Genomic DNA, 22,649 nt, shown 5'->3' with positions numbered 1-22,649 from the left:
TGCGAACACATTTTTATCAGGTATTTTCTGTGAGGCAAAACCTTGTAGCAGAAATAACTGTGCTGTACACAAAAATTGAAATTTAAAATGTAAGTTAGTACTACTGAACACCTGACAAAATCCCTACAAATAGCAGCCCAGCACAGGGAAGCAGAGAGCATTGCTCTCACACTGGAATGACGAAAAGCAGTGGAAAAAGGTTTTTTAAGTCTACAGTGAGGCAACTCCATGGCACCACCTCCAACAAGAAATCAACTTCTTCTCCTTGACTCCCATGTCAGAAACCATGTGTATGTACACAAGGATATATGAGAAAAGAAAAGCAAATCGTTTTCATTTCTGTGTTTTACTGAACACCTGCAGGCGCCCCCTTCACACCATCTCATGGTTGGGAAGATTTGGTCTGCCACCTAAACCAAATCCCAGAATATTGTGAGAGCTGTCTGCGAGTGCTTTAGAAACTACTGCGAAACTATTGTGAAAATCTGCTAATAGACAGAAGTGGCTTTGCTGGTTTCTAGAAAGTTTAGGAGTTTAGCCCCTCTTTCTTCCCCAGAAGAATTTTAAACAAGTTCACACAAGGGGTAGAGAAGCCATGGAAAAAAAGAGGTGTTGGTAACTCCTTATGTAAACAAATAATTTTATTAAGTGACTCAGAATAAAGCAGCTGCTCAGCATTTGCTCTGTATCATCCCCACTTACGAAGTGCTGAGATTTGGCTCCATAGACAGACTTGAAAAAAAAAGAGGCAAAGAGTGAGAGGGAGAAGGCTGTGGAGCACTGGAGAGGAGATGTGAAGGCATCCCTTGACACTGCAGTGTTTAACTACAGCTTCTGTACAGGGGGAGTTTCGTTTCATTTCATTTCATTTCATTTCATTTCATTTCATTTCATTTCATTTCATTTCATTTTTCTCCTAATGTGACCTCTTAAAATTTGTTTCCTTCAACCACACTACAGAACTAAAGAACAAGAACTCAGGAAATCTGTATTTCAGGAGCACATGAAAATGTTATTTGTGCATGAGGCAAGCAAAGCAAAAAGCATTAAATCAGATCCCATAATAATCCCCAGTACATGAGAACTGTCACAACTGTTATCCTGAAGAAACCAATGTAGTCTGCACTTCCATGAAGGTGACAGATGATCACAGCCTCAAACTATTCAGTATGTTTATAATTTAGTCCAAAATCTCTCAGTTTCGAGATCGACCAACTTTATATGTCTATGCAGCCACAAAGGTGCTATTCCCTGTCCCTGGAAGTGCCCAAGGCCAGGTTGGACAGGGCTTGGAGAAACCTGGGATAGTGGAAGGTCCCTGCCCGTGGCAGGGGGTGGGATGGGATGAGTGTAAGAGCCCTTCCAACCCAAACCATTCTGGAATTCTCTGATAACTCCAGAATGGAAGTGGCAAAACCAAACCACCTCTAAACTGAGCTGGTATCGTGGTTGTGGTGTTGTGTAATCTTCAATAAAATGGAGAATATTTCCCTACAGCAAATATATATTCCTCATAGTAAACTAAAAGTATCAAAGAATCTGCTACCAAAATACTAGCAGAGGCAAAATAAATATATTGAATGAATAAGCATCCAAATTCCACAGAACAAGACACAAGAGATGATGCTGAGAGCTCTTTAACAATATTGCAAAAAGTCAGCAAGACCTTTTCTTTCTCTTCCATGCAATTTCTTCAGCAGCAAATGGGTACAGATTTTTTCTCTCATTTATCTTCTGTTTCATTGTACTCAGTTTGTACTGTGACAAATTCTATACCTCTATTTCCTACTGCTCTGCTCACTGTGAGAGATAAGAACAGCAGAGATTTAGCCTATTTGCAACCCACTCTCCTAACACATTTTCTGCAACCAAAGCACAGGGATTAGAGAAACAACCTTTCCCCCCAAGTAATTACAGAGAAGCTTTTCAAGAAAACTTTGTTCTTATAGAAATGCCATTTAAAGGACATTCTAGAAAAGCCCTTGGAGCACTTCTTAGAGTGACTTTTGCTATTAGGCAATGCCTGTGACATGCACTGCAAAAGTAAATATAAATTTTATATCCACAAGTCACCACCACGAGTCAGGAGCGTTGGAGCAATCCTTTTGCAAAAGGTTTGCTTTTGACAGCCATTTCTACCATGAACTTCAGAAGAAGAAAAAAAACCTTATGTAAACTATGTAAACCCTTATTCTGTATTGAAACCGTGGCAATACTATTTTTTTTTTTTTTTTGAAGTGAAAGATACTTTTGGAAATGTGGATTTTACTATTCCACACAATGTCTCAAGTCACTTTCATTCTGCATCAGTGTGGATACATTTGAAACAGCAGTAGCACTGTTTGCTGTCACAGCACTGGAAAAATAATGATAATAATAACAAAAATGCCTCTAAAATGCCTGCCACTTCCCTTTCTGTGTGCTTGCAGCTCACCAGCTACTCAAGATATAAACCTGTGGCCATTTCAGAATCAAAGTGCATTCAGATCAAAGTAGTTTGTGAGAAATCACTGATGCACCTACTGGGTTCTGAGTTGCAATTCCACAAGGCATCGTTTCTGTTGAAGATGCTGAACTGTATTTTCACCCATCTCATGCAAGACAAGGTTGTTAAGATTTACTGTGTCTGCCTTAGTGTGGAGTTATTTAATTTCATTCAGCAAGTAGTTAAAGAAATTCACCAAAATGAAGCATTTTTACATAAGATATTGGCTCTTATGAATTCATATTAATAGCAAGGGATTGTTAAAAAGACTTATTTTTGCAGCAAAATCCATAAGGAAGCCATCCACTTCTGCCACAATAAATATCACTGCTCCTTATCTATTACCTACATGCATACCATATAAAGACACATATATGAAAAATCTTAATATTGTCCAGAAACACTGGTGCTAAATCAGTGGCTTGAATTGCAGAAAGCCCTGCAGGATTGACAGCTCCTCTGTCCTGGGCATGTGAGTCTGTTCCAACCCTGCTCAGAAAGGTCAGACCCAGAGGTGAAATCCCAACCAGCAGAATATGAGCTGGGCCCAGACTAGGGCACTGCATTTCGGCAAATATCATCTTTTTAGGATCACCAATCCACCCTCAGGAATCTGCCAACTTCTGTCTCCATCCAGACAAAACCACACTTGAAAGCTAATTTTTATTTCTATTCAGTTACAGAATCATCACTTATTAGCATTATTAATTCCATCATTAATCTTAAAATTAACCCCAAATCCCTGCTATAAAACAACAAAAACAGCAGTAGTGTAGAGTTCTAGTAAAGAGCAAAATCTGCAAAATTAAAACATTTTCCATTTCAAGTGGGAGAGGTATATATGATTTAATATTAGAAATCTCTACATTATTTTCAACACCCTCAATCAAAGAAAACAAAATGAAAAGAAAAAGCATAAGAGAAACAGAGTGCCATAGGACATGGAAGTGACTCCACAATATCACAGAATATTCCCAGTTGGAAGGGACCCACAGGAGTGGAAGCAATTTGTACCAGAAGACATTTTGAAAACCATAGAGAAATAGGTTATTAATCACTTGCTGTGGGGGAAATAGCAGGTGATTTTTAGCCTGTTGAACAGTCCCCAGGGGTTTTCAATCCCAGGAGCTGACCCATCCCCAGTTTTGGCCAAAGGATTCACTCACAGGAAGCACAAGGCTGGGACTGAGCTCTGCCAACACTGTCATAGTTTGTGGCCCCTGAAGCATCACCAGCACTTCGGGCTCTTAAAACTCGAGTCTTTCAAATCCTTACTCCAACTCCAACCTAAACCTAAGCTTAAATACAGCCAGGGTACATCTCAAATAACTGAGGACATCCTCAGTTCTGTTCAAGAGCTCCTCAGCTGTGCTGCTCAAGTTCCAAATCCCCAGCACCTCATAGATCGTGCCTGGAGAGAGTTTCCTCTGCACCCACGTGGGGATCAACCCTGAGCAGCCACTGGGCTGCAAAGTCAGACTGGTTTTATTAACATAAGTAAGTGCAAACTGACATATTATTTGAAAGATGTGGAAGAAAATTAATGCAACTTCATTATCAACAAATCAGATGGTAAAATACGAAAAGATTAAGTGCAGCTGATAACAATTCAATCTCCCCAAAATTATAAATAACAGTCAGCCTAAAGAATTTAAAGATTAAAAGCTGGAGTTTTTATTAATGTCTGCAGTGATTTAAGATAGTCTCTATTTATGCCAAATACCTCAGAGATTATAGAAATAAAGAAATACAGACTTCAGCCCTGTCACTTTTATGGAATAAAAGTATCTTTACTTGCCTCTCCCAGCCTAGATAAGGTACATTGTGATATTAAACTGAATACTTTTAGCAAATAACTTCTGGTTTGTTTCAGAATAATCTGTTTTCCCTAGAAATTACTTCCACAGCTTTGAATTTAAACTGGATTAACACATGGGAATAATACTGTACATAATCAAAAATGGAAGGAGCATAGCAAGAGTTGATCTTGTCCTACGTGCATCTGCTGTACATAAACCACCCCCCTGCTCAGAAAACATCAAACTTGGTTCAGGTTCAGCCTGATTAGCTTTTCATGGACAAAGTCAGCAAAAAACCCTGTTCCAAGTTAGTTAATGAAAACTGTTTGCTACAGAGCACTTCTCCCAGCCTTAGATCCATGTGAAGAACAAGTATTCACGCAAAGAAGAGTTGTAACAAAGAGGAAAAGTCCACATTAGAGTTGTAATATGTGAATATTAAAAATAAGATATAAAATCAGAAGCATCATATACTAAATTAAGGTAAAATATGATCTCAATAAATCTTTCAAAATTATTCCCTTTTCTAGAAGAGCCCAAAGCAACAAGTCTTTAGTTGTGATTATTTGCTTTCTATGAATCCACTCTGAATTGAACCTTGGCCGATTTATTTGAGAGGACAAGGCCAGCTGACAGCATTAACCTCAATTCTATTTTATTCCCACCCCTTAAAAGTCAACAAATTTGGATGAGTTGGTTCTTGCTTTAGTTTCTATCATTTTTCTTTCTGATTAGAACCCTGAAGATGCAGCTTTAAAACAGGAAAAAAAACTATAGGAGGGCAGTTAGATGAGATAAATCATAAGTTTATTTCATAAATAAATAAATATTAATAAATAAATATTCATAATAAATACCAGGGGTGGTTCAACAATTATTCCATATTCACTTACTTCAGAGCCTGTTCCAGGTGGTGAATTTTCTTTTGAGCATTCCCTCTTTCTTTATCCAGATCATTCTGAATGCCATGAATCTGCCATTTAAGGAAAAAAACACCATGTATTAACCAAAACAGTGTCTGAGTTAAAAATAAATCATTGTTATTTTTAATTCTAAAAACTATTCATTTGCATATTCTTTTTCCACTGATGCAGACAACCACCCATAGATTTCTAAAATTATGTGAAATGCAAAAGTAGAGATTAACAGAGAGATTAAGTATGAGAACGCAGCCAATGAGCTATTCTCCTTCTCAAAGTGAATATTATTCTCTAGAATAAAGAAATATCAGTAATTACATAAAAAAGGAACTAGGTTTTCTTTAGGTAAGTAGAGAAAAGCAGATAGGAATATGCCTAAAATGGAGCTCTAGGGCGCAGAGCTCCTGCTCACCTATTTGTGACCACCAAAGGGAATCACTTTTGATCAATTCTTACAAGAAAAAATATCAAACATAAATATCTTACATAAACATCCTAAAGAATAAAAATAGTAGAAGAATTACTAATAATAATCCTAAAAATAGTTACAAAAACCTTTGAATTTGGCAACCTCCCAGGCGTGGTCCAAACCATGAGTTTCTGTAATGTTTTTTGCCAAGAGCAGGTTAAGTACAAGGGTTTGCATATAATACAAGAGTTGTATTGCTTTAGAACTGCTCAAGGAACAACGTGGGGATGGGACATACAGGAAATCCTTTATCCACCTACAGTCATTTGTAATGTTGCAGGCTGTTAAGACACTACAATAAAGAAAAAAGTGTGTAGGCCAATGAAAAAACAAATTCAGAGATTCTCTGCTGGGAGCAGTTCCATGAAGGTGCTCACTCCAGGAACACTTGGTTTCCAAGAGCCTCCAAATCCATGAGCTGTCTAGTAGAGAATGAAGAAGCTATTGCCAAACTTGGTAAAATTCTACGTATTTAACAGGTGGCTTGTGAATGGCTCTCAGGAATAATCTGTCACTCTTGTGATGCTGAGCTGAATGTTTGGAAAACAAGCAGTAGACTATTTATAAAAAGCAGGTGTTTCCTTGGCTTGTAAAGCCATTTAGCCTAACTGGTTCCTGATTCAGCAGATAAGCACATTTAATCAAACAGTGACATTTAAGGTTACTACCTATGATTTGTTTGATGTTTAGGTATCCTCAGAGGCAACAGCCACTGCAGACTCATAAGGATTATTAGATAATGGGTAAGTTTTTAAGTGAACAGATTGCAGCAGAGACTTCACGATTCCTTTACTTGTTTTAGTATTTTATGGGCCAATCCATCCTGGTTTATGGATTTATATCCAGAGATTATTCACAGGTATTTTTCTCCTCGTCCTTTCTCAAAGATTTGATTTTGAAAACAGTTACACCAGAATTCATGAACAAACTGCTGTCAAGTTATCTATAAAAAGAAAGGCTCTGCTTCCTTGTTTATTGATGCAGAATTCCAGCCTCCCTCCCTGGGCTCACTGCTGTGGAGGCACTCCTGACATGCCCTCAGCCCATACTAAGGAGCTTTCTCCCAAAAGATCCTCAAACCTCAGTCAAACTGTGCCAATATATTTTTTAATTTGGCCTGCAAATTACTCCAATCCTGGATTTTTCTTGAGTTCAACATTCATAACACCCATGACTTGACTAAAAAGATGAATGTAGGCTAGGTTTAAACCAAGGCAGATCGTGGAACAAAGAATGTTTTGACTTCAAGTCAGCAGAAGGGACTAACTCAAACCAAAACCTCACTACAATTCATGTCACAAGTGCTATTACCAAGTGACAAGTAGCTCGGATCACAATCCATTATCTTATGTTATAAATTTGCCACATTTGGAAATGACATGTTTGAGTAACACATCCTTTCAATTAAACAGGCATCTAAGGCACCCTCTGGCTGCACATGAGTTGCACATACAATGTCACTAAAATTGAAGTTTAATTTGAAGCCTATTGATGTTTCAAGTCTAAAAGAGCAGGCAGTATTTGCAAAGTGCTTTAAGATGAAGTGTTTTTGATGAAAATTACATTTTTTACTTTAAGTTTCTGATGTAAAAACAATGCATGTTGACAATATATAGAGAACACATGGAGAGGGATGGAATAGAGACATGCTGGGGGAAAAGGAGTATGGGAGAGCACATGAACACTGCCAACAGGTCAGGCCAGGTTTCATTCAGTTCATTATCTTTTCAATAACAGCAGCTGCCATCAGCTGCCACCCCAAGCAGTGCACACACACAGGACAGGCTTCCAGGAGCACTTCTTTGGGAATGCCTTCCCAGCCTCCATCACTTGGCAACGGGTTCCTAAAATCAGAGGCGATATCCCTATCCTTAAACAGCTGTGCTTAAAATACTCCTTGAATTTGTCCAATTATTCTTCCAAACCTTGTGAAGTGCTTGGATTCCCAAATTTACTGTTTTGGAGGGTTTCAAAATTTAAACCTTTAAGTCATGTACAGAACAAAACTGGAGCTGTGCAGAAGACGGTAAATTTTCCTGGAAATATTACCTGTTTCTCATACGCACGCTGCAAGTGAAGCTTGTCCTGCTGAACCTTGTATTCTTGATCCTGCAGAGGAAAAGATGTGTATTCTAAATAAACAAAGTCCATTTTTCTTCCATTTCAGAGCATTCATCACACAGACATTTGCTACCATATAGAACAGTCCATAAAAAATAAAAACCCACTTTATATCATCATGAAAAAATTCTCTGACATACAAAAAAATTCAACCAACAGCAAATAACACAACTATCTCAAAAGTCATGATTCATGTGTTCTAAAGAGAAAAAGCAACTTGTTCTCCTGAGCTATTAAAATGCCATTCTGTACTACATCAACTGTGAAATGAAAGACATTGGAGGAAAAGTAGATGCCAAAACTCAACCAGGACTGATACATGATACAGATGTGGAACTCATTACCTTGAGATAGAAGGATTAATTTAAATGCCTACAGGAAGACAGAATATTGAACTGAACTATTAAACGGTGAAAATTAAAAACAATTTTGGAACTTTAAAAATGTTCACAGTTTACGAGAAAAAAAAGATATTCATCATTCTTTGACAGGCTTCTTTGTAAACCACCAATACACATTTAAACTGTTTTATTTAACACGTGAACCACAAGAAACAGTCAGAAAACTTCTGTGAAAATTCTGCTCTTACCTCTCTTTTAGTGACACTTTTTAAATCAACCTTTAACTATATGTGACAGTTTATATTTTTCCATTAATTAAACAGAAACAAGCAAGCATGGTCTACATCAGTACATTTAAGCATGGCTATCTAAACATTTAAATCACCCAAGAAAGCAACAAGGGTTGGGCATTTTTGAGAAAGAAAATCAGGGCTCACCCTCAGCTGTTGCTGCCTTTGATGTTCTGAGTCTTCCAATCGTTGTTTCAACAGAGCAATTCCACGCTGTAATTCTGCAATCACATCAGATGTCTGCTGGGATTTAACAGAAAAATCAATTTTTGTATTGCATTCCTCATTAGCTCTTTGGCATTTTAAAATTTATTTCTCTAAGGTGCCCAGAAACTGGAAAAAAATATCAGCTTGGGAGAAAAAAAACCTGTGTGAGTTTACAGCTCTGGATACATCAGTTCAGGCCCTCCGGTGAACTTAGAAATGGAAACAGAAGCACAAAAAACCACCCCCAACAATAAAAAATCCCTACTAAAATCTACTAAAAATTGGTAGAAAGAAAAATACCTTGTAAATTAAATGAAGTTAAGTATCATCAAAGCTCAGAGAATTCCAGCAAATAAATACCAAAGACCCCACCTGTCCTACAGCTCTATGGATTAATAAATGGTATTTAAAAATTGAGTCTTTTCTACAATCATTTAACTTTAAAATCATTTAAAATATATACCATGTCTGTACCTATGCATATTGGTAGATATCAACCTGAGAGATGCTTTTCCAGAAACAAACCAGAGTTATTACATTTTGGGTGAAACCTACACTCACAAAATATAAAAATAATTCCTTAAATATATAAATGTTTAACACAATGTTCAATACTATGAGGCCTGCAGGACTGGTTTTTTTCTGGAAAAAATATTTTCTGTCATGGAAGAGGTCTTGTGAAAACATCAAGTCTTTAAGTGTGTTGAAATTCTCTGGTATCCGGAATTTTTACAAGGAGCACAAACAAAATCAAGATATTAATTGTACCTCATCTGAATCAGCTGTAGAAATACACACAGCAGAATTACCAGCCAACTTCAGATGATTTTTGAGTCAAATGTGGGAACAACAAATTAAATCTCAATTTTATTTAAACTCACACTCACAAGTAACTTGGGGAACTGAGCAGTTCCTTGGATTTATTCATAAGTATCATATTTATAGTGAGGAGAACACTTAAGAAATAAACTCCCATTTTCCTGCCTGTTATACCTGGCAGCATACCTGAGCTTGTTCCTGCTTTAGAAAATCTCTATCAACATCAAATTTACTTTGTAGTTGCTGAAGCTTCTCCTTGTACTCCTGTATAATCTGGTTCTTGTCTTTCTGAAGTAAGTTGTACCTACAAGGAGCAAGCAAACAGAATATGGAAATTGCTTTCATATTTTGGCATTTTACCTGCTCAGTATCAATTCCGCGGAGTCTGCATGTCTGCCACGTGCTCTTGTCACAGAAGGAGCTGCTTATAAATAATGGAAAGGTAACACACTCCTCGAGGTGATCATTTGGGTCACTCTAAATGAGTTTGACACCAATTAATACATTTTCATGAGAGTTTTCTAATGTTAAATGCCATTCAGTGTGTTCCTGGAACAAAATGAGTAATGTTTGCTTCTGGAAATTCCATATTCTTAAAAGTTACACCAGCAATTGTTATTTGATTACCTTGCTTTCAGCTCCTGAAGTTGGGAGCAGACCTCCTGGTAACGCTGTTCTACCTCAATCTTCTCTTGAGATAATTTCTGACGTTGCAAATGACTATTTTCAGCCTCAACAGTCAACTGCTGCACACGAGCCCCCAGCTTTTGGACTGTCTCATTCTAAAACGAAAGATAATTATTGAGAAAAGCCCAGAATAAATGAGGGACTACCCCTGTTGTTATTCAGTAGCTTTGAGCAACGAGGTTCTTTTGCGACGCAGGGACACAAGAGTTACAATGGCAAAGCTGTCATCAATCATGACAGTAAATTCGATGTTGTATATAAAAAATAAATCAATTTTCAAAATATGGATGTTTATCCCCCCCGCAAAGTGACATCTCCCTTATCCAAAACAGCATATGCAACTGATTTCTAAATTACAAATCTTTCAAAATGGAAGAGAAGACAGTATTTCAATGGGAAGCTGTAATCGATGATAATACACGTAAAGTGTTCTTAGACTTTCCATTAATTTCATTACCTTTCCTTTCAGTAAATTACAAGCATCTCTCAAAAGTTGTATCTTTTTCCTGGAACTTCATCTCCTAATATAAACAAATTAAAACTGAGCAGAGTGAGGACAGGCAGGTAGTCTGAGACTACTCCAGCACTTCCCATTCTTCCTTAAATTTATGGGAATATGCAGGGAAATGAGCAAAGAACTCCTCAGGAGGCTGGAGTCAGAAAATAAGACCCAGCTGTCCTTGCAGGATGTATATATCAGTGTTATTTTTATATTAACAAAGGCCTGAAGATGAGGGAAGTGGAACAGAAAGTTCATCCACTGTTAAAGTAAAATAAAACCCCAAGTATCTGCCCTGAGCAGCCACTGCCCCGACCATCCCTGGTGGTGACATGAACCTGAACCAAGGCAAGAACCTCACACAAGAGAGAAGGTCACCTGAATAGCCACCTGAGCTCTGGCAAGTGGCTTCAGAGATTTCACAGCCACAGCACAGCAAAATTCTCCATCAGTGCCAAGCCAGCTGCTCAGTACGGGTTTGGTTTTCTGCGGGCAGAGGGTTGTTTGCTTTGGGGGCTTGGGGTTTTTGCTTGTTTTGTGGCTTTCTGGGGTTTTGTGGAGCGTTTTTTAATAATTAAAAAAAAAGAGTAATTTCTAATATATCATTGAATATAATTCCAGGCTGGCCCTGTACCCCTCCTCAGGAAGTTCATCCTTGCTCAGGGCACAAACCCCTCCTTATCAGTTCTATAGCATTGGTGAAATTGTTCAGCCAATTCCACTTGCTAACAGCACTGACATTCCTGACAACATGAAACTCTGAACAGAGAAACTCTGAAATACCAACAAAAAAAATAGGAAAAAAAATCAGGAGAGAGAAAGGAGAGAGAGAAAAAAAGAAAACTAATTTCCAGTGACAGTCTAGTCTTTCATCTTAAGCCCTGCCTTGAACTCTGCCTTGTTTAATTATTAAATCAGAAGCTGCTCAGCAAGATCTGTCTAGTTTTGATGGTTCTTAAATTCAATCTTGCTGACAGATTGTGTCCATTTTTCTCTGTATTTACTGTTACCTGTGACATGATCTGAATGTTAATTTTTAAATTCAACATTCATTAATAAAGGAATAAATTTTGTTTGACATTGTCTTTTCACTCATTCAATTTTCCTCATACCCCATCCTGATGAAAAGTACAGGATGCTTTTTTGAGGTTACTTGTTAATGTTTTTGCTTTCTGCATCATTTATATAACAGGCACAAAATCCAGATTATATCTGATTACATGCTTATAATTATTCTAGAAAAGAAATGTAATACATTAGAATAATCAATACTTATTTTAAAATCCTTTTAATGTGATCTTTCATCTAACAGAAGCATTTACCCATTCAAAGAGGAGGTGTGTGAGTAAAGAGTCACATGTTTCTATGGAAATAGATGTAATATCTAAATCCTCTTGTATGGTCTACAAACCTGCAAAGACAAAAGTTCTGCTAACTTGAATCCAAAGCAGTGAGACATATTTGTAAGTAAGGACTGGTACTAAGAGATCTGTGTAACATTGATTGAAGGGCTGTACCTTGATTAATTTTACCTGGGGAATAACATCCTTGGTTGGACTGGCTGCCAGGACAGTGCCCTCTCCCACAAGAGAACAACTACATTGCACTATCAAAAATAAGGATGTATGTACATGAATCACAGAATCATGGAATGGTTTGGGTTGAGAGGGACCTTAAAGATCATCTCATTCCACCCCTGCTATGGGCAGGGACACTTTCCACCATCCCAGGTTGCCCCAAGCCCCATCCAACCTGGCCTGGGACATTCCAGTCCACTTGAACATAAACACACGGAATTTAAATATTTTAAGAGACGCTTGCTGTCGTGACAGGTTTACACCAAAACCTACAGTCGATCGTGTCTGCTGCAAATACTCCTCCTCCATCTTGGCCAGCCGAGTGTTGGTTTCCTCCAGCAGCTCCTGCATATCTTCCGTGTGCTTCTTCCGGATGTTGAACTTCTCCTTCTCCATCTCAGCCACAGCATCGTGGAGCTGCGTCAGAAAAAAAGGCACAAATAACAAATGGCATCTACAACTAGCATCAAGAAGTGTTGTTACATTATTATAGCATATCAATAGAATCACTGGAAAGCCCAGGTATCCACATTTCTGTCCTCTCTGAAGATATTGTTTCTCTAAAACAAAAAGAAGACTGTGGCTGCCCCATTCCTGGAATTGTTCAAGGCCGGGCTGGATGGGGCTTGGAGCAACCTGGAATAGTGGAAGGTGTCCCTGCCCATGGCAGAGAGTTGGAATGAGATGGGCTTTAAGCTCCCTTCCAACTCAAACCGGTCTGGGATTCTATGAAAAAAAAAAAAAAACAACAAAAAAAAAACAACCAAACAAAAAAACACCCAACACTGAAGCCTCAAGATCTTCAACACAAAGGACAATTTATGATTTATGATTATGATTTGGCTTTAAGAAGGCAAGAATTAAACCCAACTTCATTTCTAGATGCAGGGATGAAAATAAATTAAATTATACAGCACACTTCATGAAGGGAGGTGTGTTTGTCCTTTTTCTGACCCTCCCTCTCCTGAGAGGGGGAAGCAAGACAAATACTGACAATAATCTGGACAAAGGTGACACTGTCTCTCAATAAACATGCCCTTCCCTCTGCTTTGCTGCTGTCTTGAGTTGAACAATAAACAAAAATACACTGAAGAATTCATGACCCATTGCAAAACTAAGAGTTCAAAGGAATCACCATGCCAGCAGGTAGCAGCAGGTTTACCCAGATTACAATTCCATGTCAGGTCAACCAGAAATAAACACTTCCCTAATACATCCAGAGACTTGCCAGGAGGCCAGATGAACCCCAGAACAGGGTGACCAGCTGGGTGTAAAAGCATCAGCAAAGAGATTCTTGATTATTCCAGGAAAAAATAAAATCAACACAAAAAATATCCCTAAAACTCATTCTGTGTCTTTATTTCTTTGAGTGACAAAATGCATTATCCCAGATAAACACTGCAGGAGTCTGTCAAAGGAGGGAAGTATTGTTCATTACCCTTTTCTCCCACTCATTGTTCAAGGAATCATTGCTTTGCTCACACATCTTCTTCAGCTCCACAATCTGCTGCTCTTTGGCTTCTCTCACAACTTGGGACTCACGAACAAGGGTGTGAACTGTTAAAAATGGGAAAAAATTAAACAACCATTCAAGACCTTTGGGATTTTTCAGTGTTGGCAATAGATACAATCCGTTTATGCCAGTTTTCCAATTGACCTGGCTTTCTGATGGTTTTTGGCTCTTAAATACTTAATGCATGTGCTGCTTTAAAATGTAGCACTTAAATTCTGTGTCATTACAATATTACAAGGTGTTCTCTCTTTTCTACTTTGTTTACATAATATTTCAGAGAGAGTTTTCCTTCCTGAAGGAGTAAATATACATCAGCAAAATTCTGTATAACCACAAGAAAGCAGTTATTTTTAACCTGACTTCATGAGCATCCTTAGGAGAAAAGTTCCTGTGAAGGTTGAGTGCCCAAGATACACAAGGAAATTAAGTTCCCCAACTTAAATTGCAAGTGATGGCATCATCATTAGTGGAAAAAGCAGGTACATATTCACTTTTCAGGAGTGACTGAGGATTTTCATTACCTGGAACAGTGTGGGCAACTCCAGCTCAACTTGTTCCAGACAAGAGCAACCACCAGCCCCCAGAGAGAAGCCCCAGATCCCTTGTTGGACAAATTACTTTCCCAAGGAGCAGGAAACAAAACACATGGAACTCTCTCCCTTTTTGTACACAGATTACCAAACTTCTGTATTATTTTACACTGTGGTTTAGTCCATAGTGCAAAGGGACTCCAAGGAATTCTAAAAGAAACTAACATTGAAAAACTGCTGACAAGCCACACTCAAGGCGAGTTTTGTACTTATGACACACTCAAGACTACTCATGTTTGAAATCTCCTACCACAATAGCCTTAAAAATAACCCATTGTGGTTTGGTTAAAATGTTCTGAATGTATAAAGAAATGAACTTTGAGCCAGAGATTCCCAAAAAATTGAAATAAGTGGCCAAAATACTTCAGTAGCATCAAAGGAACTTTTTTTGGTGACGCTCATAAAACCTGTATTCAATATAATAGATCACAGGCCTCTTGGAACATTTGGGTTGGAAACAGCAGAGACAACTGGACAAGAATCTCAGGATCTAAAGGAAAAAATTAAATCAAGAGCTACAAATGATGAAGAAAGGGATGTCTGCAGAAGGAACATGCAAGCCCACAGCCACAAGAGGATGCAGTACAATACCACCACATAGAAAACAACCATGAGGACAAAAATCACCTTTTTTCTCCAGTTTTCTAATCGTCTCCTCAGATTCTTTTTGTTTCTTTAGGTAGGTGGACTTCAGCACATCTATTTCATCATTCTTTCTATCCAAAATCTGCAGAGAAAATTCAGAATATTTTAACAAAAGTCCAAAACATTCCAAACTACAGTCAGTGCACAAGATAATACACCCTGATCTCTGTCAAAGGTGCTGCCTCCAAGAAGTGCTCAGGTTGTGCAGGACTAAGTGACTGAACCTAAATCATTTTCCCAGCTACGACTGCCAAGTCATAAACAAAGGACTGGTTTAGACAAATGTAGGCAAAAGCAGATTAAAAAAGGAGTTTCATGTTCTAAGGTGGGTCTTTTTGTTTTATTTTAAACCTGGGTAAATCTGGTGTTGCTTTTGTTGAGTTTGGAACTTTCATGGTGCTACTACAGCAAACAGAAAAGATTTCCATACTTATGTTGCCTAATAGTATTTAAAAGCATCTAAAATTCTCAGCAGATTGAAGAAAAATTTAAATAAGTTGGTGAACTTCATTACAGTCTTCTGTGCTTCACCAATTGAAATTCCTTGCATAGATCCCAAGGAACAATGGACTGGAATAGAGCAAGTATATGAGGGTAACTACACCCACATTTCTCTACAGGCTGAGTTTGGAAAAAACCAGCTTGAATACTTGCACACTTTGAGATAGTATTTTAATTTAAACTTTGTGTTTAAGATAAAGATTAAAGTTGCAAAAATTTTATAACGGTGCCCCAAATCTCTTATCAAACAGAAGCTTTCATCTTAAAACAATATTACTCCATCTGCAATAAACATTTTGTGGCTTTAAAGATTAATACGACACTATTTAACCTTTTCTAAAATATCCAACGTTATTAAACAACTTCAAAAGACAGAATTCTAACATCAGTTAGGAAGGGATGACAACTCAAGGGATGAGAAAGCATTTAAACTATTTCTTATTCTCACAAAGCTGTTTCCTTTAGACTCTCAGCTTTGCTCGCTGCTTCTGCTCCGAAGCCTTGAGAACAGATGAGCCAAATATGCACCTGACCAAATATTAACATCCTCTCAGGAGGCTTTGATGTGTCACAGACTTGTGTCAACCAGCTTCCTCCAAGCCTGTGACTCAGTCTTTAGGAAACAAAGCAGAGGCCCTGACTAATGCCGAGCTTACAGCGGGATCAGCCGCAGTGATGCCGACGCCGGGATTGGGATTCCCGCCACAGCCCTGGGATCAGAGCCCTGCCGGAGGCACCTGGAATCTCACAGGATTTCACCCCACCTTGAAAACATGGGATTAAAAGCAACAGTATGGTCTGGGATAGGTATCATCCTCCCAGGCGTGGTGTTATGTGACACAATAAACACAAACCCGGTGCAACCCAGAGACCTGGTGACATGTTAGTGCTGGAAGAATTAAGAGCCACATAAAATTTAAAAATGCAACACCATAAATAAAGGGCTGTTTCGTGACCTGCCTCTGCTCTAAGACAGTATCCAAACAGGACAGCAAGCACTGCTGCTGTGTGAGCAGGAACATACATGATATATCCATGGGTTTTCCTACTCTTATATTTTGCATTTTGTCCATGAAAAAATAGCTTTGTTCACATTCTTCTCTAATACAAAATTTTTCTCTCTAACAGAAAATTCACGAGTTTATGATTTCCCACAGAAGTTGTTATGCTGGTAAAATAGGTTGTCTTGTTCAAACAAACAAATTGCCTTGTATTTTTATCTCCTTTCTGCAAGTGTTTTCCCCTTTCTAAGTTTATGTTACCATAAAATATTCTGCATTCCTCTCAGTTTATGCCAACTGCTGCCTACCATTTGACTTCCAATGAACATTAATAGCAATTGTGAAGAAGTTAAAGAACAACTGATAAATATTTATGATAATCATAGTCTCTATTATTGTTTAATATACTGCTTTTGGGAAAAAATACAAACACTTCTTACCTTTTGAACATCAGCATCATGCTTCTGTTGTAATTTCAGTTTTTCTTCCTGAAATTTACCTTCTGCTATTTTCATTTTCAGTTCCAGCTTTAGAAGCAAAACAGAATACACACAGAATTTAAATAAAGAATAAATGACACCAACGACCTTTTCATAACTTTTTAATTATTCATTTATGTCTTTCAGAAGGCAATGGTAAGTCACCAACAAAGAATTCCTATGAAAAAATCTACATTCAGTTTCTCAGTATTTTCATATTTATTTGATAGAATTGTTACGAAAGATGTCATCCTACAATATTTCTTCAGAAAAATGGATTTGTAGGATGTTTTAGTTGGCAATAAACACAACTGCTACTGCCCAGAACAAGCTATTGTCCTTAATTTAAATAAACACTTAGGAATAAAACCTTAATATTTCTGTTAATATACCAAGTTTGGTAAACTCATTTTCATTTCTTCAGGCAGGTGTTACATTTATACAAAGAATGTCCTTTAGCCCAGATGAACGTTTGTTTTTGTTTGTTTTCTATTATTCATGGAGTTCACATTATAAACACATTTCCTTTTAAAGGTGACTTATGATGGGATTAAGGACTGGATCACCGAAATACATTTCCTGTTCCGCTTGTGTTCGTTCAAAGCTGTACTTGAACCCCTCCAACACAAAAATACATTGCCAAGTCTTACTTAGACTCTAAGTTTTCATCTTTCAAGTATTTTTAAATCTCTTGCATGTTTTCAGTACACCATAAAAGGCTGTCTTCAGGACAGCTATGAGAGGAATTTCATGTTTCTCAGGGTTTTCTAGAAACCAAAAGTGACACCTTGAGTTCAGATTCAGGCTGTTCTACTCCAACATTTATTAATATCCACTGTCCAGAAAGCAAAGTGGACTGAAAAGCTTCCCCAGGGGACAGACCCTGATTCCCCTCACTTTAGAAAGGGAGGACCAAACCCCTCCAGGAGATGACTCTAAACAGTCTTTGGCCAACAGAAAACTTTGTGTTTGACTTTCAGGTGTTCTAAAAGGTGCTGAGGTTCCCCCACCTCGAGGCTGGACACTGCACTCACCATCCAACCATTTCCAGCTCTCACATTTTCGTTTGGCTCAACTAAGAACCTGACTTGTAATATCTCACCTCACAGACTACAAAGGAATCAACAGCATTATTCATTCTGCCTTTATTTTCCATGCCCCTGACTAATCAAAAGCTGTCATTCAAGCAAGAGTCTTTATCTCACACAGACATACACTAAATACAGTATAAATTACCCATTTTTTCTGTGATTCATTTGTGTTACAGCTTTGTTGGGACTTGAAAACATCACAACGTTATTGTGACTTGAAAACGTGAGCTACAAAAATCCAACTCAACAGCGCTGTGCAGTAAACACAGAAGATTTCTCAAGAAGTGGAAAGAGAAGGAAGAGCAGAAAATTTTTTCATTTTCTGGACTCATCACCTGATACTCAACCACCACTTATTACACCACAGATAAAGTAATCCATCTCCCAGCTGTTTGTACATAGTCTTATGCAAATTAATGGTGGAAAAAAGTTAGGTTGACAATTAATCCAAAGAAAATAAATCACATTCTCAGCTGTCAGCCAAGTCTTTTATCACCCCAAAATAAGCATCACGATAAAAATGCATCCTCTATTCATGAAATCTACGCATATGTACATATGAAAAGAAATATATGCGTATATTGCTCCAACAAAGTGACATTAGAGAAGAAAATCTTAGTACCAGGTGATGAATAAGTGTTGATTTAATAAAAAGAGCACAGTAATCAACTTCCAGATAGACAGCTTGTGAACATTCCATAAATAAATATGAAGGTCTCGTAAAAACACAAACACCAGAAACTAAACATGAAAGAGACTCCAATCTACTTGAATTACATTGAAAGCTTATGAATGACTGAGGTACAGCTTCTGCCCTCACACAGCTCCTAAATCCACACAAATTACATTTAAAACTCATTAATAATGTGAGAATGTCTGCGCTGATGGAAATGGATGCTTGGTGGTTGCATCAGCTGAGAGCTGGTCTAGGTTTTATTATTCTGTACACTGAAATAACACAAAAATAAATCAAAATCCAGAACTGCACTTGGATTAAAGATGGACATATATATATATTTTCAAGTGCTGGTGTTTGTTCTCAGCCACAGGATGTTTTTCCCCAGGGTGACAACAGAACTCCCTGTACTTGAAGCTGGTTCCCACCTCTCATTAATCTTCCCTTTAGCACCACCCTTGCACTTGCACCAGTTCCCATTAACTTTAGTTCATTAATTCATTACACCACTTCCACTAGAACAGCCATCTCTTAAAATGTCACAGATTTGGGACTGATTTCCAAAAAGGAGAGCTAATTGCAACCAAACAACTGGGAAAAATGTGTTCAAGATACAGAAGTCAGCCTTTGATGAATGCAAATGCTGTAACAACAAAGTTGATTATTTTTCCTCTGAATATTATAAATTAAATAATATAAAAATCTCTCACATGAAAAATCCCAAAGACCAACTCCTCATCAGGGGAGGGTTGAAAAAGGGACACCTTCAAAAGCACTCAAGGTCCTTAACTTCTATAAACTTAATGTAGTTTCAGCACTTCAGGCACTTTTCTGCCCCATCTGCTTCATCTACAACTTTCCTAATTTTGCCCCTTCAAGACCTACTATATAAAGAAGTGTGAGAAGTCCCATATTAAAGTGTCTGAAATTCAATAGTTGATGTGCACATGAAGTTTTCAGCTAACGTTGAGAGGAAAGCTGTATTTGTACTGAGTTACCAGTAAAAAAAATAAATAAAATTTTAAAAATCTCCAGCGACATTTAAATTTTGTAATGGTCCACAGTTCCAACCCCACATGTATCTTCATCACAACTTCGGGAAGTGTTAATTTGAGCATTTGCTGTAAAAATAATGATATATTGGTTTAAAAATCCTACACTCAGTTTCTTGCATGGAAAACTACTGGAGAAGCCAGAAAACATGAGGACAACAACACAACGTCCTATAGCAAAGCCTTGAAGACTGGTTTCATTTCCAAATCTGCTTTTTAACCCACCCTTTCTCTGAGGCAGACTCCCAATCTCACTGCATACATCGATAAAAAAATTGAGTCACGTAAACACATTTTATGCAGTGATCTCATTAAGGCTGGGGTGGAAGCAAAAGGGCTCAGCACTTCCCAGCTGGGAGTGAAATGCCTCCTCTTCCATTTGAAAGCTGAAGCACATCATTAAATACTAATTTCAATCAAGGAATATCTTTCAAATTAAAACCACACCACACTGAGGTGGAGCCTGTCCACAGATCCCAAATGTCAAATCTCAGCTTGTCCCAATTTCCTGTGGAACTGCTCTAGGTAACTGCATGGGCTGCTCTTCCATACACTGCCCTCTGCATTTCAGCTTGACCTTATTTATTAAACACATATTAAGAAACAAAATAACCTACAGCAGTACCAAAGACCTTCATAACTTTTAGAGAAACCAGATAAAATCTGCTTTCCTAAGTCATTCACTTTGTTAAATGCAATTTACGGTGCTCGTGCTCATTGGTTTTAATATCTTTTATCACCAGTTAAGAGGCAGCAAAGAATATGAAATTTATGGCACGTTACCATTCAGACAAGGAAAAAAAGAAGTGTAGATATTTAGCTATAGTTCGGAAGTTTGCAACTATGTATGAAACACAGCCATTGCTGTTGGCTGAACATCATTCCTTTGGATTTCTGTCATTGTTTATCCTCCTCACAAAGAGAATGAGGCAATTAAACCCTAAGGCCATGTAAACAATACTGATGTCAAACATCTGTGCTGTCCCTGTTATTTAAAGCCATGAAGGGTGGTAGCAACAGAGCTGCTTTTATGTGCCTAGTCACACTTTCTTCCCCTTAAAAAAAAACAAAACACCACCAAAGCCATCAAACAGTTACCTGAAAATGGGGTTTCATGGTACCACCGTCCTGATTCCATAGCACAGCTCAGGTGTTAGGAAAATCCAAAAACTGCCAGGCTTAAACTGACAGAGTCAATGCAACTGTCATAAACCTCCAGGGGAAAACCAAAAGGTGATCTCTCCTTTTTTCACAACAGAGAACAAACATTTATCTTGTCCCCATTTACAGAAATTTGTTGTAATATTTAAATACCTGATTTAAAAGCAAATCAATAAGTGGGTTAACAATATTCATACTGAACTCCTGCCCACTTGTGTTCATTCCAGGGCTCACCCTCAGGCCAGGGGGGGCATCTTGGAGCTTTAACATTCATCAGATTGGGGTTTTTGGCTATTTGACAAAACAGAAATTGTTGCTTGCCAGGTTTTTTTTTCCAAGCCTATGAATACATGGGGGGGGGGGGGGCGCGGGGGGAGGGAGGAAGCGAGGAAGGGGGAGAAGGATGTAAACAATAAATGAGAACTTCAAAGTAAGAACTAACAATGTAGAACAATGACTTGTATATCTTACAGTACATGACAAAAGTCATTTGTCTTGGTGTTCTGCAGCTGCTAAAAGAAATCAGTGCACAGCACACAAAGCTTTGATATTTCCACAGAAGAAAATGGTTTCTTAAAAAATATCAACAAACAACTAGAACTTTCTACTGAATTGTGCTTACTCAATTTGCACATGCAAGGTTAAAATAATAAATATTGATAATTTACACAGTGTTTTAAACCATACAGGAAGGCCAAGACAGAAGAGACTGTACTTGCAAAACAGTCAAGATTTATTACAAATACATGCTGACTTCAGACTAAGGTAATTTGGAACAGTGGATTTCACTTCATCATTAACAAGCTGTCTGATCTCATAGTGTTATTTCTGTATCAAACTGTACCGTCAAAAAATTTTTCAGATTAGCTTTGAGGTATATTAATACTTTCTACATTATACAGCATATAAGACTCAGAGTATTTAAAAGGAAATCACTGGTGTGAAAAACAGGAAAAAATCATATTTTGTAACAATATATTTGAACAGAAGTTTCTACAGTGAATGTAAATTTTAATCGTGTTGCAACTAATCTTCCATTTTCAAATGGAACTGCTGAAAACTTTGCGCTCAGTTTACAAGATGTGGAAAAAATAATGTTCACTTCCCATTTCAGAAAAATAAACAAATTTATAACTACATTTTGACACAGTACATCATTAACCACTCCAATTACAGCACTGAATCTCATCAATATTTTTATCCAATGCAACGACTAAGGTGAAATAAATGTCTTGGAAAGTCTCTGTTGCAAAGAGCTCAGGGTAAACCAAAGATGGACTGAAATAAAAACAGCATCAAACAAGTGGAACAGCCAGAAATTAGAATGTAAAAAGCCCCTTTATAAACATGGCATTTTGCCCAGATTCAAAGGTCCCTCTACAAAAGTCCATGTTTATGATCTGGACTGTATTATTTGACCTAACAAACACTTACAATTCCCTCCACATATCTAACCTTCTTTGTATCTTCACTCTTTAAAAACACTACAACTGCTACTTCCAGTTGCAACACATTACTCTTTAAAGAGAAACAAGATATTCACTCAATTAAAAAATTAATATGACATTGCCCTGTTTTTATAGCCACTAAAAATTAAAGGGTTTGTGCTAAATCAAATCTTACCAGCTTCCCCCATCAAGAAAAATCTGACTTTTTAAATGACACTGAAATTAATACACATTTGCTTGATACAGAAAAATAATTGAATGGGCAATTGTTCTTATTC

General features: G+C 37.6%; 1 protein-coding gene across 5 annotated transcripts in view; it reads right to left on the bottom strand.

The window, feature by feature from the left end:
* Positions 1 to 22,649, bottom strand: part of CEP112 (centrosomal protein 112) — a 158,596-nt gene that overhangs the window by 111,959 nt on the left and 23,988 nt on the right. For 4 of the 5 annotated variants that reach the window (XM_042025497.1, XM_042025499.1, XM_042025500.1 and 1 more), the window contains 9 exons: positions 16,905 to 16,991; positions 14,945 to 15,044; positions 13,653 to 13,771; positions 12,488 to 12,631; positions 10,079 to 10,233; positions 9,638 to 9,755; positions 8,573 to 8,668; positions 7,723 to 7,782; positions 5,178 to 5,257 (listed from right to left, as the gene is read on the bottom strand). In XM_042025497.1, coding sequence (XP_041881431.1) covers positions 5,178 to 5,257; positions 7,723 to 7,782; positions 8,573 to 8,668; positions 9,638 to 9,755; positions 10,079 to 10,233; positions 12,488 to 12,631; positions 13,653 to 13,771; positions 14,945 to 15,044; positions 16,905 to 16,991 — 959 coding nt within the window. The remainder of the gene's footprint in view (positions 1 to 5,177; positions 5,258 to 7,722; positions 7,783 to 8,572; positions 8,669 to 9,637; positions 9,756 to 10,078; positions 10,234 to 12,487; positions 12,632 to 13,652; positions 13,772 to 14,944; positions 15,045 to 16,904; positions 16,992 to 22,649) is intronic. The other variant, XM_042025498.1, reaches the window with a different exon arrangement.

This window comes from Corvus kubaryi, unplaced genomic scaffold (genome assembly GCF_017639235.1).
Source record: "Corvus kubaryi isolate FWS band 111438036 unplaced genomic scaffold, C.kubaryi_AGA036_p1.0 37272, whole genome shotgun sequence".
Taxonomy (NCBI): Eukaryota; Metazoa; Chordata; class Aves; order Passeriformes; family Corvidae; genus Corvus; species Corvus kubaryi.
The sequence above is the reverse complement of the archived record's forward strand: the minus strand, read 5'-3'. Positions and strand labels throughout refer to the sequence as shown.